Genomic DNA, 24197 nt, shown 5'->3' with positions numbered 1-24197 from the left:
TGCCAGCCGCGGCGGCCATTGGAGGGTGAACCAACTGCAAAGGAAGACCTTTCTCTCTGTCTCTCTCTCTCACTGTCCACTCTGTCAAAAAAAAAGAAAAGAAAAAAAGATTTAAAGACTGAATCAGCAGATGGGTGCTCTCTGAGCGTTTGTTGCTTTGTCTCTCAAATAAAAATAAAATAAATATAAATATAAACTACAGTGAGGGGGGAGAGAGAAGGGAATTTTATTGTATTCTTAGAGTTATATCTACAAACTATATTAAATCTGTTAAAAACTAATTAACATAAAAAATTAAAATCTTAAAAACTGTGGGCATTTGGGGCAATGGTTAAGACAATGCTTTGGACACATATTCCATATCAGAGGTTAAAGTCTGTTTTTTTTTTTTTTGAGAAGATTATTTATTTATTTATTTTATTTTTTTTAATTTTTGACAGGCAGAGTGGACAGTGAGAGAGAGACAGAGAGAAAGGTCTTCCTTTTGCCGTTGGTTCACCCTCCAATGGCCGCTGCGGTAGGTGCGCTGCGGCCGGCGCACCGCGCTGTTCCGATGGCAGGAGCCAGGTGCTTCTCCTGGTCTCCCCTGGGGTGCAGAGCCCAAACACTTGGGCCATCCTCCACTGCACTCCCTGGCCACAGCAGAGAGCTGGCCTGAAAGAGGGGCAACCGGGACAGGAGGATTAGCCTGTTGAGCCACGGCGCCGGTCAAGATTATTTATTTGAAAGTCAGAAAATCAGAGTTACAGAGAGACAGTATGAGAGCTTTCCATTTGGTGGTTCAATCCCCAAATTGCTGCAATGGGCTGAGCTGGGCAGATCTGAAACCAGGAGCCAGGAACTTCCTCCAGGTCTCCCATGCAGGTGCAGGGGCCCAAGGACTTGGGTCATCCTATGCTGATTTCCCAGGTGCGTTAGCAGGGAGAGGGAAATGGAAGTGAAGCAACTAGATTTGAACCATTGCCCATCTGGAATGCCGGCGCTGTAGATAGCGGCTTTCCCCCCTACACCACAGTGCTGGCCCCATTGTTTGTTTGTTTTTTTTTTTAAATAAGATTTATTTATTTATAATTAGTTACAGAAAGAAAGGGAGGGAGGGAGAGAGAGAATATTCCAACCACTGGTTCACACCCTAAATGGCCACAACAGCTAAGGCAGCGTCAGGCAGAAGCCAACAGCCTGGGACTCAAACCTGTACTCATAAGGGAGACCAGCATTTCAGGCAGCAGCTAAATTTAGTGGTTTAAACCACTGTGCCACAATGCGGCCCCCAGCTCTGCTTCCAATTCCAGCTTCCTGTTGTACCCTGGAATGCAGTAGGTGATGGTCCCTGCTACCCACATGTGAGATCCTGATTGTTTTGACTTGCTGACATTTGGAGAGAGAACCAGCTGTCTCTCTGCCTTTCAAATGTATTTCAAAAGGATTTAAAAGTGGCCAGTGCTTTTGAGTAGCAAATAAAGCCACCGTCTGCAGCTTCTGCATATCATATGTCTACTTCCAACCCAGCTCCTTGCTAATGGCCTGGGAAAGCAGTAGCAGATGGCCCAAAACCTTGGGCCCCTGTTCCCAAATGGGATAAAATGTCTAGCTCCTGGCTTCAGATGGGCCCAGTTCTGTCCATTGCAGCCATCTGGGGAGTGAGCCAGCGGATGGAAGATCTCTCTCTCTCTTTGTCTCTCTCTCTCTCTCTCTCTTTGTAACTGTGCTCTTCAAATACATACATACATACACACATACACACACACAAAAACACAAATACATACATACATACATACATTTTAAAAACAGGATTTAAAAATGCCTACCATATAGCAATGTGCAGAAAACTGGAAAAAAAAACCACATTCATACCAATAATGTATAAGGGTTCCAGGGAGCCTATAAGATACATCCTTTCAGAGGTGCTGTGCCTTCTTGGGCTGTTCATTGTATGGGGGCATTCACCCATAGCATGGAATTACATGATTTTCATTCAAAATCACTGTAAGTTGATGCTTCTTTTGTTTGACACCCATCATTCTCAAGGTACATCTCTATTTTGTGATGCCTCATCAGCAGAATCTCCCTCCCTATTACTAGGTTTGCTGAATTCCAAAAGCTTTTGCAAGGCCATTTAATGGCATTCTTTCTTCTTTGTGTAGCAGATGTTTTTAAATAATACTGCATCTTCTAATTTTCAATGCTTTAGCCAGTTCTCTGGTTTTCTAATCAAGATATTTTGGGGTAAAACATAGTACTTTTTCAGGTCCTTTGTGCCTGCTTCTGCCATTCCTTCACTTCAAATGAAGCTAATAAAATAATACCATCCTTGTATATATTTGTCAAAAATAACCTACTGGTACATTTCAGATTTGTATGTTTTGCTGTATGTATATTTTATCTAATTTAAACAAAGAGGGCCAGTGGGTTAAGCTGCTGCCCGCAATGCTGGCATCCAATATGGGTGCTGGTTCAAGTCCTGGCTGCTCTGCTTCTGATCTAGCTCCCTGCTAATGCACCTGGACAGGCAGCAGAGGTGGCCCAGTGAATCATTAAACAGTATGCTCTATATGAATATCCTGAAATACATTGTTATACTGTAGAGAATTTTTTCTTTCTTTCTTTCTTTCTTTTTTTGACAGGCAGAGTGGACAATGAGAGAGACAGACACAGAGAGAAAGGTCTTCCTTTTTCCCTTGGTTCAACCCCCAATGGCTGCTGCGGCCGGTGCGCTGCAGCTGGCGCGCTGCACCGATCTGAAGCCAGGAGCCAGGTGCTTCCTCCTGGTCTCCCATGCGGGTGCAGGGTCCAAGGACTTGGGCCATCCTCCACTGCACTCCCGGGCCACAGCAGAGAGCTGGACTGGAAGAGGAGCAAACAGGACAGAATCCGGCGCCCCAACCAGGACTAGGATTAGCCTATTGAGCCACGGTGCCGGCCCATTTTTCTTTTTTTTTTTAAGATTTATTTATTTACTTGAAAGTCAGAGTTACATAGAGGAAGAAGCAGAGAGAGAGAGAGAGAGAGAGTCTTCCATCTTCTGGATCACTTCCCAAATGGCAGCAACAGCTAGAGCTGGGCCAATCTGAAGCCAGGAGCCAGGAGCCAGGAGCTTCTTCCGATTCAGCCATGTGGGTACAGGGGCCAAAGGACATGGGCCATCCTCTGCTGCTTTCCTAGGTGCATTAGCAGGGAGCAGAATTGGAAGTGGAGCAGTTGGGACTCGAACTGGCACCCATATGGGATGCCAGCACTGAGGCAGCTTTACCTGCTAAGCCACAGTGCCAGCCTCCATTTTTATTTTCAATCTAAGATAGTGCTCAGGGCAATTGTTTTGTTCGTGAGATGGGTGGATGGGCTGTTGAGAGTTCCCTTTGACTTTTCTTAGTTGCCTTAACTATGGGAATTCAAAATATTTTAGTTTTTGATCAAAGAATAAACTCTGGCAAAAACACCAATTATTATTTCCTTAGCTAGTTCAGAAGGAATCTTAAGAAATTGTATTTTGGGGCCAGCGTTGTGGCACAACAAGCTAAGCAGCTGCTTGTCACATTGCAGGGCTGCCGGTTGAAGTCCAGGCCACACTGCTTTGCATCCAACTTCCTGCTAATGAGCCTGGGAAGCCAGTGGATGATGCCCCAAGTGGTACTTGGGCCTCTCCAACCCACATAGGAGACCTGAATGGAGTTCCTGGCTCCTCCTTTCGCCTGCCTAGCCTAGATTCGGCAGTTGCAGTTATCTGGGGAATGAACTAGCAGCAGATGGAAGATCTCTCTCTCCTTCTCTCTCTCTCTCTCTGTTCTCCTAACTTTCAAAACAAATAAATAAATACTTAAAGAAAAAAAAACTGTATATTGAGTTTGGGGAACACAATTCTTTGACAGGAAAACCAAGGTCATTTTCAAAGTGTTTTCCATGATATCAACCTCATGTCAGTGGTTAGGAAGTGCCTCTGAAACACTTCTTTTCAAGGACTGTGGATGTCACAAATGTATGTAAATTCCTTTGGTCTGTGTCACTAGAATGCCCTTAAGTCTGGGACCAATAGGCAAGTATTTGAAACAAATACAAATGTGAAATTTAATCAGGAAGAAAATTGATAAGATAGCAGAGTTCAGAAAGAATCTAGGTGGGGAGAGTACATCTATCTACTTAGACAGTGATCAAATGGGTGGTAAAATTAATCCCATTGACATTAAATGGGGTTAAGTTTCCTCTTGTCCTGGTGACTTTGATTGAAAAAAAGGGCGGGGGCGGGGAGGGGGATTCATTGTGTCCATTAGCAACTAAAAAAGAATTGCTAAAGTGTAGCAGCTAGACTATGTAATCATGAAAGTGGTCTACCTCAAAAATTGGCCAATAAGCAACCTTAGTCCTTTAAAGTGGTGCCTGAATTCTCCTAGGATGCTAACTTTAAAAATTTTAAGATATAAAACCCTGTGACTTACACTGTGGCATAGCAGGTTAAGTTGCAGCCTGCAGTTCCAGCATCCCACATGGGTGCCAGTTCTAGTCCCAGCTGCCCAACTTTTGTTCCAGCTCCCTACTAATGCACCTAGGAAAGCATTTGAGGATGGTCCAAGTACTTAGGCCCTTGCATCCATGTGGGAGACCCAGAAGAAGCTCCTGGCTCCTGGCTTCAGCCTGGCCCAGCCTTGGCTGTTGTGGCCATCTGGAGAGTGAACCAGCGGGTGGAAGGGGTCTCTCTCTCTCTCTTTCTCTCTCTCTCTCTCTCTCCCCCCCCCCTCTCTCTCTTTCTTTCTCTCTATAACTCTGCCTTTCAAATAAATATTTAAATAATAACAACAATAAAACCCTTCTCCTAAGGGGTGTCTTTTTATCCAAGGAAGGTTTAAATTTAAATACAGAGATAAAGTCTCAACAGTTTCATATTGAGCTTAGGAATGCTTTGCATATTTATTTATATAAATATATACAAAATTATATATATAGAACTTCCACTGATTCAGTCCCTAAATGGCTGCAGTAGCTGGAGCTTGGCCAAGCTGGAACCAGGAGCCAGGAATTCCACCTGAGTCTCCCATGTGGGTCATCAGTATTTAAGTGCTTGAGCCATCATCCCTGCTTCCAAAGAACATTGGCTGGAAGACAGATGGGAAGCAGAGTAGTAGGAACTGGACCCATAGCTCTGATATGTATGTGTCCCTAAAGGTGGCTTAACCTGTTTCACCACACACCTACCACTGTGTATATTTGCATCTATATTGTAATGGTTAAAGGATTTGGCATATTATAGATTCTAACCAAAAAAAAGCAGTTAAGTAAGTGACTTGAGGTCTGTGATTTTAAATGGGAAGGTATAAGATATTACATTAAAATACTTAAAGAAAATTTAAGACTCGTGGTATTTGTGATCTTAACTTCTTGGATTTAGAATTATCTACATATCTGCAGAGGTTTTAAAGTGCTCAAAAATAATAAAATGTCAAATTGACACACACATACAAAAGTTGAGGAAATTTGGGGTGGGCACAGTGGTTAAGACCACCCCTTGGGAGGCCAGTACACCCACTGCAGTACCTGGGTTCCAGTCCCAGCTCTGCTTGGAATTCTAATTTTCTGGTAAGCATACCCTGAGAGGCAGCAGATGATAACTTAGGTACTTGAATCCCACCCAAGTGGAAGATCTAGACTGAGTTCTAGACTCCTAGCTTTGGTCTGGCTCAGTCCTGGCTGTTGCAGGCATTTGGGGACTGATTAAGAAGAGAAAATATTTCTCTATCTCTTTCAACTACAATGAAAGTAAGATTGAGGAAATTCAACTTACAAAAGGAACTGATGATTTAAAGAGATTAATCTGTTCAATTTGAATTTAATTATTAGTGAAGGTGATTTAAAATTTTACCTACCTTTTTAAATAAATATTTGATTATGATTTAAAAAGTGCATGCAACAAAAATAGCATTTTTCTGCCCATAAAAATCATACATGGACATAAAAAAGCTCACATTGGCAAAATATCATTTTTAGCCAAATTCTCTAAGTGTTAGATCATTACCTGTATCCCAGGCCCTGTGGCTATGCTGCGGCTTCTTGCCTGAGATAAAAAACAGAATAAGGATCCTAGAGATGGTCAATGATACTTTGATGCAAAGACTTAAGAACAACATGATGAAAGCGAAATTAATTTACATAAAAGCCCATGAGCAAAATGACAGAGGTTTTACAAAGTACTGTAAAGTATTGAATAGTGTAGGGGCCAGCGCTGTGGTACAGCAGGTTAAGTCGCTGTCTGCAGCATTGGCATCCCATATGCTTGGGCTCCTGCACCTACAAGGGCTGAAGTTCCTGGCTCCTGGCTTCAGTCTGGCCCAGCCCTGGCCATTGAGGCCATTTGGGGAGTGAACCAGTGGATGGAAGATCTCTCTCTATGTGCCTCTGCCTCTCCCTCTCTGTAACTGTACCTTTCAAATAAATACGGTTTTTTAAAAAGGTGTTACTTTTTGATATTTTAAATATAAGAAGTGCTTTTGTTTTAGAAATTGCATTATTTAATTGGTGTTCTTGATTGTCTGCTACATACTTACCGTCATCTGCTGCCTTCCTAATTGCATCAGCAGGCAGCGGATTAGAAGTGGAGCAGGTGGGATTTGAACCAGTGATCTGATATGAGATGCTGACATCAGAGTAGCACCAAAACCCATTACGATGCAGTGCAATATATTTTCTCTTAATAACTTTGTCTAGCAATAATTAAAGTTAACTTTCTTGAGAACTAAATACTGGCCAGGCATGTTACAAATACTGTATCATTTATTGAACATCCACTTGGCTAGGTTTCCCCCTGCTAAGATCTGGGAAGTTAGTAAGCATTACTGACTGCCCTGGTTAGTCTCAAGAAGCTTAGCCCAGCTACTAATAATATTACCCCCCCCCCCATAGGAGGAAATGAAAGATCTACTTTGAACTGTTAATTTTCCTGTCCAAGGTCACATAGCATTGCAGCAGCTTTCATGAACCAACGTGTTCATTCAGAATCTTTTTACCTTTCTTGTTAGGCTCATGTAAGATTTTTGCTTGGATGGCACTACCATTTTATTCTTTTCATTTTTATCTGTGAGGAAAAAGCCCTTGGTCGGTGACCCCGTTCCTATTTTTTTCCCACAGTATTGACTAAAGAACAAGGGGCGAGTTGACGCTGTGACTGCCAGGCTTCAGGGGCTAGGAGCCAGGTCCCGGGGAAAGAGGGGCAGTTTTGAAGAAACAGCAGAGACCCTGACACAAGACCAGACTAAATCCCGCGGCCCAATGGCTGATCCACCAAGGCAAACAGAATTTGATTTTTTTTTTTTTTCCAAGTTCTCTCTGCTTCCCTCTTTCCAAGGGTGTTTCGAAGCCTGAATCCGGGGCGGCGCCTAGCTCACTGGTTCCAAAAGGCAGAGAAATCTTTTTATTCTGTACCGCTAGTCCCCTACCAAGGACGGTCTCTCCCCCCCCTTCTCTCGTACACGCCTTTCCCTTCGTCTACACCCTCGGCGGATAATGTCAATAGCTTGGTTTTATCCCATCGCCCTGTGCAATAGGCTGCTTGATGGCGACCTTGACAGCCATCTGGGTGGGAGGCGGGGGCGGGGGAGGGCGGTTGGCTCTGCGGGGAAATCTGAGGGCTGTGAGGAGGCGCCACGAGGACGGGGCGAGCGCAGCCAGCCACTCAGCTTTGAGTCCTCTGCAAGACTGACGGAGAGCGCACCAACGGTCTTTGCGCCAGAGACTTGCGTTGTCTCGCGAGACTATGGGCTCCTGGCAGGAGGGGGGAGTCAAACACCCCTCCGAGTGGGGGATGGGAACGTCTGTGGCGCAATCATTGCGCGAGATTGGGCCATGGTCGCTGGGGCCCTTACTAAGATCTCGCGATATTTACGCCTCTCCGGGCTGGAACTCAGTGCTGTTTCTCGCGAGAGCCCGTGCTGAAGGCTCTGTGAAGCCCCGTGTGTTTGTGTGTGTATGTGTGTTGGTGAATGTGAGTACGGGGAAGCAGCAGCCGCCATTTCAGGGAGCTTGCCGACGCTGTCGCAGGGGTGGATCCTGAGCTGCCGAGGCCGCCGTCCTGCTCTCCCTCGCGGGCTCCTCTAATCCCATTGTTTCTTTTAGATTCGCTCGGGCCTAGCCGCCCTTGGAGCCCGATATTCGGGCTGGGCGGTACCGCGGCCTGGGCCTAGGGGCTTAAAGTAGCAGCAGCGGCGGCGGCAGCATCACAAGCAGCAGCAGCCCCTTCCCGAATACGAGCAGCACAGGCGCCCGAAAGCCCGCACAGGTACGGAGGCGTGGGGACTTGCCAGCTGTCCGAGCTTTTTCGAGGTTTGGTGTCTTCTGGGCTGAGGGGTACTCTTTTTTTTTTTTTTTTTTTTTTTTTAGCGAAGGGGGAGGGGAGGAGGGGGGCACGGGATACAAGTCTTGCGGAACCTACGTTTTGGCGACCGCGCCCTTTTCCTTTCGGGGTAGGCAGGATTTTGGGGGTGGTCACGACCCTGGAGAGGCCTCGGGCAGATGGCGACCTGTCCCTTCGAGGCCCGGGCCGGCCGCGACCTCCCAACATGGCGCCAGGCGAACGCTGCCTTGGCACACAACCCCTCCCAGCAGAGGGAGTTTCCCTTTGCCCCTAAAATGGCAGCGCGGGGTTTGCGCGGAAAGGGCGCTCTCGCTGGAGCCTCGCAGGTTTTGTTTCTGGGCTTCATTGTAGGCTTTTTTATATAAGACACTAGCGTCTGTATTTTCGTGTGTTTAAGAGGCGTTTTAGATTCACTAACACAATCCAAGCCTTTAAAGTGCGTCGTTCGTTGTAGGGCTTTGGAAGGGTTTTTCTGAAGTTTCGCAGTGCGTTGGTTTAAAACACACACACAATCGAGAAAATGTGTACTCACAGAATTGCCTTGTTTTTTCCTAGGTGTTTAGAGAAAATGGCAGACGATATTGATATTGAAGCAATGCTTGAGGCTCCGTACAAGAAGGTGAGCAAAAACATGTCGGTGAGGTTTCTATATTTCTTAATTTAGCATTATTCACGAAACTACTGCTGAAATGTAAACTAACCTCCCCGGAGCCCTCTTGATTTATCTTATCAGAGATGCATTACATGTAACTTACAAAAGTAAATATATGCTATTGATGTAATAATATTGTGCAGTAGTTTCACTTCAGCGTGATGAATAAATGCCCATCTATCTCTCTTTGTAGACTTGCCTAACGATATCTCACCTCTACTCCCATGAATTCACCTTTGATTCCAGTGTGAACTGTCAATCATAAGGTAGTAATTGAGTGACTTATCGCTGTACCGTGGTCCCCTAGGTAAAATGACTCAACTAAGAATTACCAGCTCCAGTTTGGTATAGCAAAAAGGTGAATGTAGTGGTTTGGGAAAACAGCAGGGGTCCAAGAATAATAAAGCATAACCAGTCTGTGGCAAGTAAATCTCTTAATAAGTCTCATAAGAAGAAATGGGTGAGATTTAAAAACATACAAGACTGGTGACAGTAAATCTTCAAACAGGCAGGTGGCGATCTGCTGCTCAGTTAATAATTATTAAAATTCTTGGATCCCTGAATAGAAAAAAAAATTTCTTTTAAAACAAGAGGCAGTATCACAGCTTAGAGTCACTTGATGACTGTTTTACTGTTCTCCATATTGTTTTATTTTCAATTAGGCCCTGCCATAGTATTTCACACTAAAAACTACAAAGGAATTATTTTGGCTAATAAAGATAGTCTTTGACCCGTTTCAGTATCACAATAAAGTAAACTGTCTTTTCATTCTTTCACCAGTTGGTGGTGAAACTAGCAGCATGCATGCATTATCACTCGTGTCACAAACTGTAAGCTTTGTAAATTAGCAGTTATACTCCTATAGCTGATGTGATCAAACTTTAAACATTGCACTAAACCTTTTAAAAATAATGCATTTGTTTTTTGAGTGTATAGCACGACCATGTGGTACCAATTTGGATGAATTCTTGATAGCTGTAAATAATGTAGTTTTGTAATGCATATACTCTTGACAAGCTACTTTCTATTTTAATGTTAAGATTCTTATGTCTTAGTTTAACATGGATGTAATTCCATGTAAACAGGTATGGAAGTAGGAAATGTTTAGGTTGGACTGGTGGATTATTAATTGACTTTCTTGGGTTCTTGGGAGTCAACATTACTAAAGCAGTGTGAATCCCTGTTTGCTTCAGGGCGAGATGTGTGACAGAGGTGGCATCAAGCTCTTACAGTCCCAACCCTCCAACGGAAATGGGCGAAGATCTCAGGAATGGCATCGGTCACAGGAAATCGATAGTGGCTGGCTGCTAGCATGGCCACTTGGGGCTTAGGCAGAAATAGAGCCATGGTACTGACGAAAGGGACCATAGCACATGGACTAAAGCTCAAAACAGGACTTCATTCATGTTTTATAGAGATTTTATTTAACCATTGCAACATTGTAAATCTGGATAGCTTAATATCTAAACCATAAGAGTAAAATTAACATGTTAATGTGAAAAATTTTTCATTTTTGTATCTTGATGGCTTAATTGTAAGCAACAAAGTGGTTAAACACATACCCATCTAAATTTTTTTATAGCCTTCCATATTAAGCTATAAGCAAATAATTAGTTTTAAAATTGTTTTGTATTTTCTTATTCCTGTTCCCTTTACCCTTTGACAACTTGAAATGTTACCACTTCGTCCTCATGATGTTCTTCTATCAACCCTGCTTAGGATGAGAACAAGTTGAGCAGTGCTAACGGCCATGAAGAACGTAGCAAAAAGTAAGTTTAAAGAAGGGGCTGGGGAGAGGGGTGAACATTATGTGCTTGGAATTTTACATTGTGTTTCTGTGGCAAAAGTATCAACTGAGATTCTTTCTGAAGCTTTCCTTTTTGCCTCTTTAAAATGGTTCTTTTCCTTTTGGAATGAGAAACTCCTTCCTTGAGTTTTTTTATTGCCTGGATTTCAGGGTCCTCTGGGCACCTTTCCCTCAAAAACCATCGTGCTAATCTGGTTAGGATTCCTTTGGCTTAAATTTAATGTTAGCAGTAAAACTATAGTATATATATCATACTGCTGGAAAGAAAAGGTATAATAGAAAGATAATCAGGCCATGGGAAGTGTTTGCCCTAAATTGCTGAAGGACTCAAAGCTGTGAATTATTTCTTGTCCTTGCTGCTTAAAGGCTTTTTTTTTTTTTTGTAGTAAGGTGATAGCAAGCTTCTGTATTTAATGTGGCTTTTGTTTTTAAATTCTAATATATACTTAATAGGCAGTTCTTAAATTTATGACTATTTAGGGGATTAATGTGGTTTAGATGAGTAGCCTATAATAGGAACTCTGATAAATTAGTACAGCAATACATTTGTAAACAGTTTAAAATCGATCCACTTTTAGAGTTTGGATCCTCTCAGATATTGAAGTTTGCTTTCAGCTTTAAGGTTAGTGAATCTTTACAGTATGGTCATGTTATAAGCGTAAAATTGTTCTTATAAGAGCTCTTAAAAAGTGCGTTATAGTAAGTACCTCAGTCATGCTTACAACAACTGTATTAGGTAGGTTGTTTTAATTTCATAAAGAAGAGGAAAATAGATTGAATTGTTCAGGGCCTTCATGGAGCCAGTATTTTTAGTTATCCTAAGATAATGTAATAAATTTTAAATAATTGTGTCCTTTTTTCTGCTATGGTTCTTTACTAATAGTTAGCAGGAGGTGTGGGGTCAGATTGGGTTTACTGTTGAATTACGATCTGAGGCAAACCATCCAGTCATTGTAGGGTATGTTACCTTACTTCACAGACTTTTTACTGAAGTCATTCTGTAATCAAAAGAGAACCCAACAAAACAGAGATATCTGCATAGATGGGCTTAAATTGTCCAATATCAATGGCAGGCCTGGTGGCTGAATAAAGTTTTCAACTTAAATGCCAAAAAAATGAGATCATATATTTTTGCATACAGAATTTAATAAACCATGCTCTGATATCATCCCTTGCCAGGAATAACATCTCCAGTTTGTACTTGTTTTATTCTGCATCTAAGTGCATTAGGGATACCTGGTTTTAATAGGGAAATTGAGCATCAAACTCTTCTGGAGTGGTGTTCGGTGGTACTTTTCTAATACTGAGTCCTGTGAGACTAAGAAATGGACAATTTACAGTAATTAGTCCTAAGGTTCTTTGTGGAAGGGAAGATACTTTCTAGATACTGCTTGCAGTAATCTTTTAAAATGTGTTCAAAATGTTTCTGTCAGACTTCCCATTCTCAGTTATAACTGACTAAATGGTTCCCTGTTCAATCAGGAAACTTGCCACCCATTTTTCTGAAGAAAATTTGCAATCCAGAAGAAAAGTTACATTTAGGGGTAGATAAAATATGTAACAAGTAAAAGTGTATTATGCTTCTTAACCAAAGGACATGCCATTGTCCATTTTTCACTCCAAAACTCCATTGTCTTAAAAGCCATTGAAATGTTGAGATACAGTTTGTAAGATAGTAAATGTTTTCTCTTAAAAAATTGTAATGCTGATTCTCAACATACTCTTATAGTAAAAGGAACTAAGTTTGACATAACACAAATCATCAATTAGGCTGTTGTCTGAAGAGCTGTGAGTTTGGTAAGACTTCAAAGTATGCTTTTTAAGTACTTGAGGTTGCCTTCATGGGAGTGTTAACTTGTGTTTCCAGTTCTGCAACCTCTAAACCAGCATTGATTCTGTTAAGCTCATTAGAGAATTACTCAAAAAAAGGATGACAAAAAAGTAACACAGTTGAAATAATATTGGCTACTGTGGTGTGGATTATCTATAAATTTTGGGATAAATGACTTTTGTATTTTTTTTCTTATTTTCCAGAATACTTTGCATTTAAAATTTAGATCTTCGTCAAATCCAGTTATAGCAAAACACCTTTACAGCAGAGGCCATATAACCAAAAAGTCCAAAGGCCCAGCCCAGTGGACCATTTACTTCAATGATGTTCAGTACAAATTTCCACTGCCACTAAAGACTTTGGAAAGTCCCTTTTAAGTTGTAACAGGATTTGACTATTAGTGAGGATTTTGATAACTGTTAATGTTTTATGGAGCTGGAATTTGTTACAGAGAAGTACTGGTTTCATGTGCCCTTCAATTTTTGTCTGGGCTTTTAAGCAAAATGTATTTTCTGAATGTGTTAGTATATTGCTGTTTACTTATGTGGGGTTGCCTTCAGATGTGAGTGGGAGCTTGTTTACAAAAAGTACTACAAAAACCTTAAGTTAAAATTACTTTACAAAAAAAATTATTTTCCAATTTTGGCAGAATAATGTATGGGGCTTATGAGTGAATAGGGAGGTTGGCTCCCTCTCTTGTATGACTATGAACAGAGCAAAAACTTTGTTTTTTTGTGTATGGGGGATCAAGCTGCATTTTACCCAGTTTCCTAATTGATTATATTTAGGACTTACTGGCTCACGGAATTCTTGCATAAGAGAGAGTCAGATTTTTCAGGCAAGAAAGTTGGATTGTTGTCTGTTGCCTTTCTGGCATTACTTTGGTGACTTCTATATAAATAATGAGTGTAGCCTAATTTTCTGTCATGTGCTACCTAGCATATACATTTCTGACAGTCAGGTGGATTATCTTGAAATTTTAGACAAAGTTTCTGCCTCCTTGGAAAGCTCTACATCTCCTTGTGATTGGAGTGTGGGTTTCAAGATTCCAGAAGGTGGGTGTCTTCATTTTCTATTTTCAATGCGCTCTAAGATGACCTGTTTACAGGTTCTCTGAGGCAGACCTCCATTGTTCTTGTATTAACTTTTGTTTTGATAAGGACTAAACAAATTTCCAAGTAATATGTAGAGTTGTCAAAATGTTTAATTTTGAAACCAGTACAAATTTATATTTTAGTGGAATAAGTTTATTTTGAGATTTTTTTGAATTTAAAATATCTGAAGGCACCTCTAAAATTTGGGTGATTATACAGAGGTACAGATTGTAAGATTTAATTGAGTGGGTGAATACGGAAATGAACAGAAAGGTCTGATGGACTCTTTCAATTTTCAGAGTGAGATTTTATTAAGATTCATGAAGGTTAAGTTGATTTTTGTTTTCTTATTACGCTTCACAGGCTTGTGATAAACAGGCTTAAAAATAGCATACTCTTGTATATTCGTTATAACTTTACAGAACATATTTGAAATGGTCACTTTGAAGTCTAGGAGTGTGAAAATAGATTTTACTCAGTTCATAGTGTTCTTTGTTATTTTTAAAAATCAAAATGTTGATGTCTCTTTGATGTATAAAAATACTTTCATGTGTGAATTGGGTCAAAATTGACTTCAACTAAATCAATTTAATGAAAACTTTATGTATGAACTAGCACTAGAACGTCAATGTGAATGTGATCTGTTGTAACTTTTATTTTATTAATGTGCCTTGTGGGTTGCAGTAATGCTTGTTGGCCTGATATATGACAGTCAAACTTCATTTAAAAGTTTAGGTTTTGATTCATATCCGCCAACGAGTCTTGTTCCTCTTTAACTGTAGCAGCTTACGGTAAATCATGCTCTTAATGGATGAGTCTCAAATATCAAATAATTCTCTGCTCATCTTTTTAGTAACAGTAAAGCAAAGATGGAATATTGTTTACCATGCGAAGAAATTGTTTTTCCTGACATGGTTGTGTACCATTGTATGATCTCAAAAATACCGAATAAGTTTACAAATTAAGTTACAAAAAAGAATTTGTGACCATAAAAGGAAGTATATTTTGGTGAGTTCTTCAGCCAACGAGATAATTGTGGATTTTTTTTTTCTTCAGGAGGAAAAAAAGCAAGAGCAGGAGTCGTAGTCATGAACGGAAGAGAAGCAAAAGTAAGGAACGGAAGAGAAGCAGAGATAGAGAAAGGAAAAAGAGCAAAAGCCGTGAAAGGAAGCGAAGTAGAAGCAAAGAAAGGAGAAGGAGCCGATCAAGAAGTCGAGATCGCAGATTCCGAGGCCGCTACAGAAGCCCTTAGTATGTAACTTTTAATTTTGATTTTGGTTTGAGGGTCATTTCTTGAGTATTCCAACAGCAAATTATTTTCAAGGACTTGAATTGTAAAAAATTTTGATGATTGCTTTGAAGGTATTAAAAGCTAAAGGAAGAAAAAGGTATTAAAAGCTAAAGAAGAGAAATAAAGCAAAAAAAGAAAAAAAAGCTAAAGGATCTTGGCTTTTGAAGACTAGTAAAGAGCAAAATATATGGTAGACATACTTTCCTTTACTAGGCATGCAACTTATTTCCTGTTACTCCATCTGAAAATATGTTAATTGTATGCCATTTCAAACTAGCATTAGAGTGCTAAGAGGAAATTACATATGAAATCGTGTCTGTGGCTGTTTTCAGCTGAAATGACAGACCTTTTATGAATTTGTTGTGTATGCCCCTTGAGCTCATTGTATTTAATATTCTTTGATAATTGATATTCCAAACTAAAATTTGGGAGTGCTCATTTAAACAAATTGAAAGCAAGTTCATTGTGATCATTAAAACAATTTTAGAGACTATAAGCAAGGATCAAATTTAGTAGTCCTTGATGCTTTATGATTGTATTAGCACATTGTTGTGAACTGTGTGCAGGGTGCATTTTAAACAGTTGAGGATAGATTTTTAGAGATAACGACTGAATCCGACTTTGCTCATTCACTTGGGCAAGTTACTTAATCATTTTTTTATTTGAAAAAGGCAGGGAGAGAGATCCTCATCTGCTGGTTTATTCCCCACATGGCTGCTGCTATGAAGCCAGGAGCTTCTTCCAAGGTCTCATGTGGGTAGCAAGGCCCAGGGAATTGGGCCACTTGCTGCTGCTTTTCTCAGGCCCATTAGCAGGGAGCTGGATTGGAAGTAGAGCAGCACCAATGTGGGTTGTCAGCATTGCAGGCAGTGGCTTTTCCTGCAACGCCACAACACCGGCTCATTTACTCATCTTCTGTGAAGGAAATGACTGGAAGATAAACTATAGAATCATAATTGAGAAAAGAATATAAATTATTAAGAATACTTGTATTCATGAAGTATTTGGGTATTAATTTAAATCCTTTGGAGTTAGTAACATTTTGAGTTCTGATTCTGACTTGAACTCCTGTTTGTTAAACTTTGTTTCTAAGACTTATTAATTACAAAGAGTGAGGGAGTAAGAGGTAGAAAGCAAGATTTTCCATCTGTTGGTTCACGCCGCAATGACAGGAGCCTGGAACTTGGCAAGGTCTCCCATGTGGGTGGCAGGGGCACAAGCACTCTGGCCATCTTATGTCTCTTTCCCTGGCCTATTAGCAGGGAACTGGATCAAAGTGGAGTAGTTGAAACTTGAACAGGTGCACATATGGGAGGCTAGCATTGCAGGCAGCATCTAAACTCAGTGTGCCACAATGCGGTTTAACTGCTTAGTTCAGAAATTTTGAGAGCTGAAAATGGAACCATAATGCTTAATTCTGGATATTACATCAAAAAGTTTTCTTTATCTTTATTAAGATATACAAGATTCAGAAATGGGACTGTTAAATCTTCTTGCCCAAATGAATTGCAAAGGAGTGTAGATTGCTTAGAAGTCTGCTTGGGGTCCTGCTTGGACTATTAAAATTGTTTAAAAATTACTTAGTTTTTGTGTTGAGTTACAGGTGATTTTTTTTTAAGGCTATAAGACTACTTTTTAATTAAAGGAGAGATTATACCTTAGAGGTTGTAACTTAAACTTTTATTAAGTAAATGTATATCCTTAATTCTCACTGTTAGTCTGAATTGCAAATGACACATCTAATAGAAAATAATTTTATTTAGAACTGTTTGGATGATGTAGGTGATTGTAGATTCCGTGCAAATTAATTAAAATGTGGATCATAGGCTCGATTCATTTCACTAACCTTGAATAGGGTTCAGATGAGCACTGAGGGACATCGGACTGATGGCTTTAAATTAAACTTTTTTAAAAGGCACAAACTACTGGTATAGAATAGTTTTCTTTGTGATCTGAAAACACTAACAAAAAATTTACTGAAGAACTGGTGAATTACTTTCACGTACATACTATCGAATATTTTACCACAAAGAACTGAAATATACGATGCTAAATGTAATGTTATTTGGACTAAGAATTGCTCATATGGAGAAATTAATTTTCATGACTAAAAATTATATCCTTTATTTTTAAAAAGAAGCTCAAAGAAGGAAACAAAACTTACGTATTGTATTTACACATAATATTCCTCAGGAAGAACCTGTAGGAATACATACCAGCTTAACAGTAGTTAACTACTGATGTAAGCAAAGTGGAGAAGAATTTATTTCCACGATTTTGTGTATATATGTTTTCTTTCCGTTTCAAATACATTCATAAATATATAATTAAAAAGGAAAACTGTAGATTGAAAATGGGTTTGAACATTTTCAGAATTAAAAAATTTGAGGCTGTAACCTTTGGTCTTGGCACCTCTCAGTGGTCCAGGTTGGATAAACATGAGGGCAGATTGCCTGGGATAGAGCTAAGAAAAAAAGTTTTTTTTTTGTTTCCTCTTCATAATTGAGGTGGAAAACAAGCAGCCTAAACAATGTTAAACTTGCTGGAGAGCGCATGAACGCGATCTTAGCAAGACCCTAAACCTGTAACTAGTGTAATTTTGTGTTTCCTTTTTAGCTCCGGACCAAAATTTAACAGTGCCATCCGAGGAAAGATTGGGTTGCCTCATAGCATCAAATTAAGGTTTTTAAACATACTTCTGAATTGCTTAAATTGTTTTTAAAGGAACTAATTTGATTTTACTTGTTTGGGTAACTTCTGAAACTCTTTAACTTTGCAGCAGACGACGTTCTCGAAGCAAAAGTCCATTCAGAAAAGACAAGAGCCCTGTGAGGTAGCTGTGTCCCTATTTTTTTTTTCTTCTAAACTTCTGCAGTTCATGCCATTGCTAAATTTAATAACAGTAACTTTGACCATACTAAATTTTGCTTTTGCTTTCTTTTGTAGTACTACAGTACTTTTAAATCTGAGTTTTCAGTAACTTTAATTTCATGTAATTTAAAAAGCACAAATTGCCATTTTAATGTACAGTAGCTAATCTTATTTCCCTGTTAAATAAAATTTTAATAGCTCTATGGGAAACTTAATAGACGGTCTTCAGAATTAATAAATCATGGGTTGATTGAAATTGCCTTATGTAGAGAAGTACTAACAATCAACCATTTCGCTCTTGCCTGAAAAAGTATTTTATCTCAAAAGCCTGAGTGAATTACCTTAATATTACTCTGTTCTTGAATGTTTCCATGAATTAACTTTCTTTCTAAATAAAAATAAGACTGATTTGTCCAGGTCATCAATTGTGTGTTGGAAACATTTTGACATACAATAGCATTATTCTTCATTGGTCACCTCTATATAAAGACCAGCTTTTTATTTATTTATTTATTTATTAATTTTTGACAGGCAGAGTGGACAGTGAGAGAGAGACAGAGAGAAAGGTCTTCCTTTGCCATTGGTTCACCTTCCAATGGCCGCCGTGGCTGGCGCGCAGCGGCCGGCGCACCACACTGATCCAATGGCAGGAGCCAGGTGCTTCTCCTGGTCTCCCATGGGGTGCAGGGCCCAATCACTTGGGCCATCCTCCATTGCACCCCCTGGCCACAGCAGAGAGCTGGCCTGGAAGAGAGGCAACCGGGACAGAATCTGGCGCCCCGACTGAGACTAGAACCTGGTGTGCCGGCGCCGCAAGGCGGAGGATTAGCCTAGTGAGCCACTGCGCCAGCAAGACCAGCTTTTAACAATGGGTTTTTATGTTAATTTGGTATAGTTTAATTGTATATTTCATGAAAATCTATGAGTTTGAAAGCTCTGCAACAGACGTTTTACTCTAAATAGTGGATTTCTTTTTTTTTTTTTTTTTGACAGGCAGAGTGGACAGTGAGAGAGAGAGACAGAAAGGTCTTCCTTTTGCCGTTGGTTCACCTTCCAATGGCCGCCGTGGTAGCGCGCTGCGGCCGGCTAACCGCGCTGTTCCGATGGCAGGAGCCAGGTGCTTCTCCTGGTCTCCCATGGGGTGCAGGACCCAAGCACTTGGGCCATCCTCCACTGCACTCCCTGGCCACAGCAGAGAGCTGGCCTGGAAGAGGGGCAACCGGGACAGGATTGGTGCCCCAACCGGGACTAGAACCCGGTGTGCCGGCGCCGCAAGGCGGAGGATTAGCCTGTTGAGCCACGGCGCCGGCCTAAATAGTGGATTTCATAAGAAAATCCACTTATTGTCCTCATTTGCTGGATCTAGTTCAGTTTTTACTTGTTTAACCATAAAATTCTTTAAAATATTGATTGAATTATTTGACAGAATTACAGAGAAAAAGGGAAAACCAGAGAGATCTTCCATCTACTGGTTCACTTCCCAAATGGCCCCAATGGCCAGGACATTCCTAGGAGTCAAGAGCTTTTTCCAGGCTGCCTTTTTGGTACAGTGGCCCAAGCACTTGGGCCATCTGCTGCTTTTCCAGGCACATTAGCAGAGAGCTGAACTGGAAGTGAAGCAGCTGGGACTTGAACCGGCACCCATGTGGGTTGTCTGAACTGCAGACAATGGTTTAACCCGCCATGTCATAGCAGCGGTACCCATAATACATTTTTTACAGTTACCTGCTGATTTCTCCAGATTTGTACCATAGTTTTGTAGGTGTAGCAAATATCGCTACTTATAATGGTCTAGATATTTTCCTGGTTTTGATTTTTGATGGTTGTGATTACTGCTCGTGTATTAGTTTAACCATCAGTAAACTAATTCAGATATGACATTTGTGGAGTCTTACCAAGTTGTAAATTTAAGTTTTATTTATTGTAATTTGACAGAGATGTAGAGATAGATTTTACATCCACTGCTTTACTGCAGCTGTTGGGCTTGTGCCGTAAGCTCCATCTGGAGAGTACCAGTGGGCCATCTTCCTCTGAATTTACCAGGCCATTAGCAGGAGCTGGAATGGAAGTGGCACAACATGCTATGACGTGGTGCCTACCCCACCAAGAAAATAATTAGCAACCAGCTTACTGTCATATCTCAAAATAAGCTAACATTCTTAGAATCAAATTTGTAAAATTTGTGATTTTACCTTTTTTTTTTTTTTTTTTTTAAGGCTTTACTTATTTGAGAGGCAGAGTTTAGACACAGAGGTCTTCCATCTGCTGGCTAACTCCCCAAATGGCTCGATTGGCCAGAGATGAGCCAGGAGCTTCTTTTGGGTCTACCATGTGGGTGCAGGGGCCCAAGCACTTGAATCATCTTTTGCTGCTTTCCCAGGCCACAGAGAGCTGGATTGGAAGAGGAGCAGCTGGGACATGAACTGGCGCCCATGTGTGATGCAGTTGCCACAGGGGGAGGCTTAGCCTACTATGCCACAGTGCCTGCCTCTGTGATTCTACTTTCAAGTTTATTTTTGTGTCTTTCTAAATGTTATTTGAGAGGCAGTGAGACAGAGCTCCTGTTTGGTGATTTACTCTCTAAATGACTACAGTTGCCAGCCAGGGGATTGGGACAGGCTGAAGCCAGGACCTGGGAACTCAATCCAGGTTTCTCACATGGGTCTCAGGTGACCAAGTACTTCAGCCATCTGTAACTTACTACTGTCTCCAAGGGTATGTATTAACAGTAAGCTCTTAACTGGAGTGGAGCCAAGGTATAAGTCCAGACACTCCAGTATGGGATGGGGGCATACCAAGTGGCATGTTAACTGCTATGACAAGCGCCTGTTCTTTCAAAATTATTTGAGCTTTATGGTTTTTTAATGATTCTGTTGGGGAAGCATCCATTTCACCCATTTTAGATCTTTCTGGCATTAATGCTTGGGTTATTTTGCATGACTGTTAAAAACTGTCAGAGTTCTCATTGGCCATTTATTGTGTAGAATACCATTTTCAGTATTGCAAAACTAAAGAACTTTTGTCCTGATACTGAATAAGATGTGGTTAAGATATTTAGTATACTATCACTCTGAGGGCACCGGATCATTATATATGGACATTTTTATACATTTTTGGTGAAGATGGGCATGGGAATAGTGACAGGCTAGTTAATTAAAAGTGCCTTCTGAAAGTATGTATGTAAATTAAAAGAATAAGTAAAATTGACATTGTGTTCTCTACTCCTATTAGAGAGCCTATTGATAATCTAACTCCTGAGGAAAGAGATGCACGGACAGTTTTCTGCATGCAATTAGCAGCAAGAATTCGACCACGGGATTTGGAAGAATTCTTCTCCACAGTAGGAAAGGTAATATTAGTCTGTGTAGGAAGGTTAAGTAGGTGGAAATTATGCTTTAGGAGTTGTCAGTATGGTAGGTAAAGAAGAGAAGACATTAGAGAAAACATTTAATGTCAAATCATATGAGTAGAAGAATTAGTTTTTGCCAATGTTTCAATTTTTCATAATCTGGAATTTAATTGTTTTTAGGCTGATTAATGTTAACTGCATATCCTCAAAATAGATTTTTTTAAAAAGGTATATTTATTTATTTATTTATTTTTTGACAGGCAGAGTGGACAGTGAGAAAGAGACAGAGAGAAAGGTCTTCCTTTGCCATTGGTTCACCCTCCAATGGCCGCCGCGGTAGGCGCGCTGCGGCCGGCACACCGTGCTGTTCCGATGGCAGAAGTCAAGTGTTTCTCCTGGTCTCCCATGGGGTGCAGGGCCCAAGCACTTGGGCCATCCTCCACTGCACTCCCGGGCCACAGCAGAGGGCTGGCCTGGAAGAGGGGCAACCGGGACAGGATCGGTGCCCCGACTGGGACTAGAACCCAGTGTGCCGGCGCCGCAAGGCGGAGGATTAGCCTAGTGAGCCACGGCGCCGGCCAAAAAAGTGTATTTATTTATTTAAAAGGCAGAGAGCAGAGAAGGGGGAAGACAGACAACAAGTGCTTCCATCTGCTCGTTCACTTTCCAAATGGCCGAGATTGGGCCAATCTGAAGCCAGGAGATTGGAGCTTTTTCTCTGTTTCCCACGTGGGTGCAGGACCCAAGGGCTTGGGCTATCTTCTTGCTTTCCCAGACCCACTGGGGAGCTGGACTGGAAGTGGAGCATTTGGGACCAGAACCAGTGCCCATATGCAGATGAGGGCTTAACCTTTGATGGCACAGCACTAACCCTAAGAGATTGTGTTAGAAATCTACTTAAAGTATCTTTCACACACAAATGCCCTTAATGGCTGGGGCTGGGCAAGTGATGCAATGGGGTGCCAAGAAACTTCCAAACAGATCTTCCATGTGGGTGGTAGGAACCCAGAATACCTTGTATTATCACCAGTGCTTGCCAAGGTCTACATTAGTAGTAAACTGGAGTTAGGAGCCATAGCCAGGTAGCAAAACCCAAGTAGAGATGCAGAGAGAGCAGGAGAGACAAGTAGTCCATCAGATGGCTCACTTCCCAAATGGTCAGAATAGCCAGAGCTGGGCCAAGCTGAAACCAGCAGCTTCTCCTGGGTCTCTCACCTGGGTGCATAGGACCAAGCACTTTGGTCACCCTTTACCGCTTTCCTTGGCCACATTAGCAGGGAGCTGGATAAGAAGTGGAGCAGGTGGATCAATACAGTGCCCAAACCCATGCTGCCACAGGCCCTGCCCCCAGCCTGGAAATTTATATAATCCTAGTAAGTTATGTGATCTTGTGGTGGTTTAAATTACCATCACACTTTGGCTTAGTATGAGACTCAGTAATTGATAAATATTTACAGAATATTTGATGAGTTGTACAGAGATGTGTTCTTACGTTGTTTAAGTTTTACTTCAATGTGTAGTTTTTTTGTTTTGGCCTCGAGTTAATGTTTATGATGTTGCAGTTCATAAAGGTTTACTTTTGATACTTCAGAATCCTGAGCCTGTTTGGGATGTGATAATCATTTCAGAACTTAATGTCTGGCAACAGATTTTCTTTAATAAGTGATTTAACAGTTTCTATGGACTGTTGAATCTGAAAAGACCAAAGAAGTCCTGTCTGGAGACTGTTCCAGTTTTAATATCTGTGCCCATTAGTGTCCCATATAATGAATATGTGTTGGCATGGGGAAAAATGTTCTTTCCATGGAAAAAAAAGTAATTGATAAAGCTGTGGTTGCATTTTCCATTATTTTTCAAAAGTGGTAACTTTGAACTGAAAATGACAAAGCCTAAACTACAAAATTACTCTTGTTTGCTGAGAATACCATATGTTTATGTGAGTTTTTTACTTTTTTATTTATAGTTGAATTATATTAAATATTTGTGTTTGTTGTATTTTGAAAAAATAGTCTTACTGAAAAATTTTTTTGAGAGTTTGAGATGCAGATGGAGCTAGAGACAGAGGTCTTCGATCTGCTGATTTACTCCCTAAATGCCACAACAGTTGGCTTTTTTTTTTTTTTTAAAGATTTATTATCTGAAAGAGTTACATACAGAGAGAAGTAGAGTCAGAGAGAGAGGTCTTCCATCCACTGGTTCGCTCCCCAGATGGCCACATCGTCCAGAGCTGCATCGATTAGGAGCCAGGAGCTTCTACTAGCTCTCCCAAATCGGTGCAGGGGCCCAAGGACTTGGGTCATCTTCTACTGCTGTCCCAGGCTTTCGCAGAGAACTGGATCGGAAAAGGAGCAGCTGGGCCTAGAACTGGCACCCAGGGTTGGCCCCAACAATTGGCATTTGATCTGAAGTCAGGAGCTTCTGGTATCACCGGGGTTTTATGGCCCAGGCACTTGGACCTTTTTTTTTTTTTTTTTTTTTGGTGCTTTTCCAGGCCACCAGTAGAGAGCTAGATTGGGAGTAGAACAGCCAGGACTCAATCAGTTGGTGCATGGGATCGCAGTGCCACAGGCAGAGGCCCACCAACCACACCACAGCACTGGCCCCTAAAGATTTTTTAATGGTTTTGTCCTTTGCTCTATCGTTAATGAGCCTTGTATGTTTTTGAAATAATTAAATAGACATGAGTTACAGTATATGTTTAAAAATAGGACTGCATTAAAGGGTGTGTTTTCTTTCTAGGTTCGAGATGTGAGAATGATTTCTGATAGAAATTCAAGACGTTCCAAAGGAATTGCTTATGTGGAGTTTGTGGATGTGAGCTCAGTGCCTCTAGCAATAGGATTAACTGGTCAACGAGTTTTAGGAGTGCCAATCATAGTACAGGCCTCACAGGTAAATTCTGGGTTAAGAATTTGATTGTTGATAGTGCTTAGGTTGGTGTAGTGTTATGGATTTCAGTGCATCATAAAA

General features: G+C 40.9%; 1 protein-coding gene across 6 annotated transcripts in view; it reads left to right on the top strand.

Moving 5' to 3' along the window:
• The first annotated feature begins 7948 nt into the window (after positions 1–7948).
• RBM39 (RNA binding motif protein 39) overlaps positions 7949–24197 on the top strand; it is a 34766-nt gene continuing 18517 nt past the window's right edge. For 2 of the 6 annotated variants that reach the window (XM_062204127.1, XM_062204123.1), the window contains exons 1-8: positions 7950–8257; positions 8888–8951; positions 10704–10753; positions 14773–14967; positions 17624–17689; positions 17787–17840; positions 21110–21227; positions 23967–24119. In XM_062204127.1, the coding sequence (XP_062060111.1) occupies positions 8901–8951; positions 10704–10753; positions 14773–14967; positions 17624–17689; positions 17787–17840; positions 21110–21227; positions 23967–24119 (687 nt within the window). In that variant the 5' untranslated portion in view covers positions 7950–8257; positions 8888–8900. Of the gene's footprint in view, positions 8258–8887; positions 8952–9177; positions 9251–10703; positions 10754–13605; positions 13682–14772; positions 14968–17623; positions 17690–17786; positions 17841–21109; positions 21228–23966; positions 24120–24197 lie in introns of those variants that run through there. The other 4 variants (XM_062204129.1, XM_062204128.1, XM_062204125.1 and 1 more) reach the window with 3 other exon arrangements.

This window comes from Lepus europaeus, chromosome 10 (assembly GCF_033115175.1).
Source record: "Lepus europaeus isolate LE1 chromosome 10, mLepTim1.pri, whole genome shotgun sequence".
Lineage (NCBI taxonomy): Eukaryota > Metazoa > Chordata > Mammalia > Lagomorpha > Leporidae > Lepus > Lepus europaeus.
Note: the sequence above shows the minus strand (reverse complement) of the source record. Positions and strands in the feature narration are given on the sequence as shown.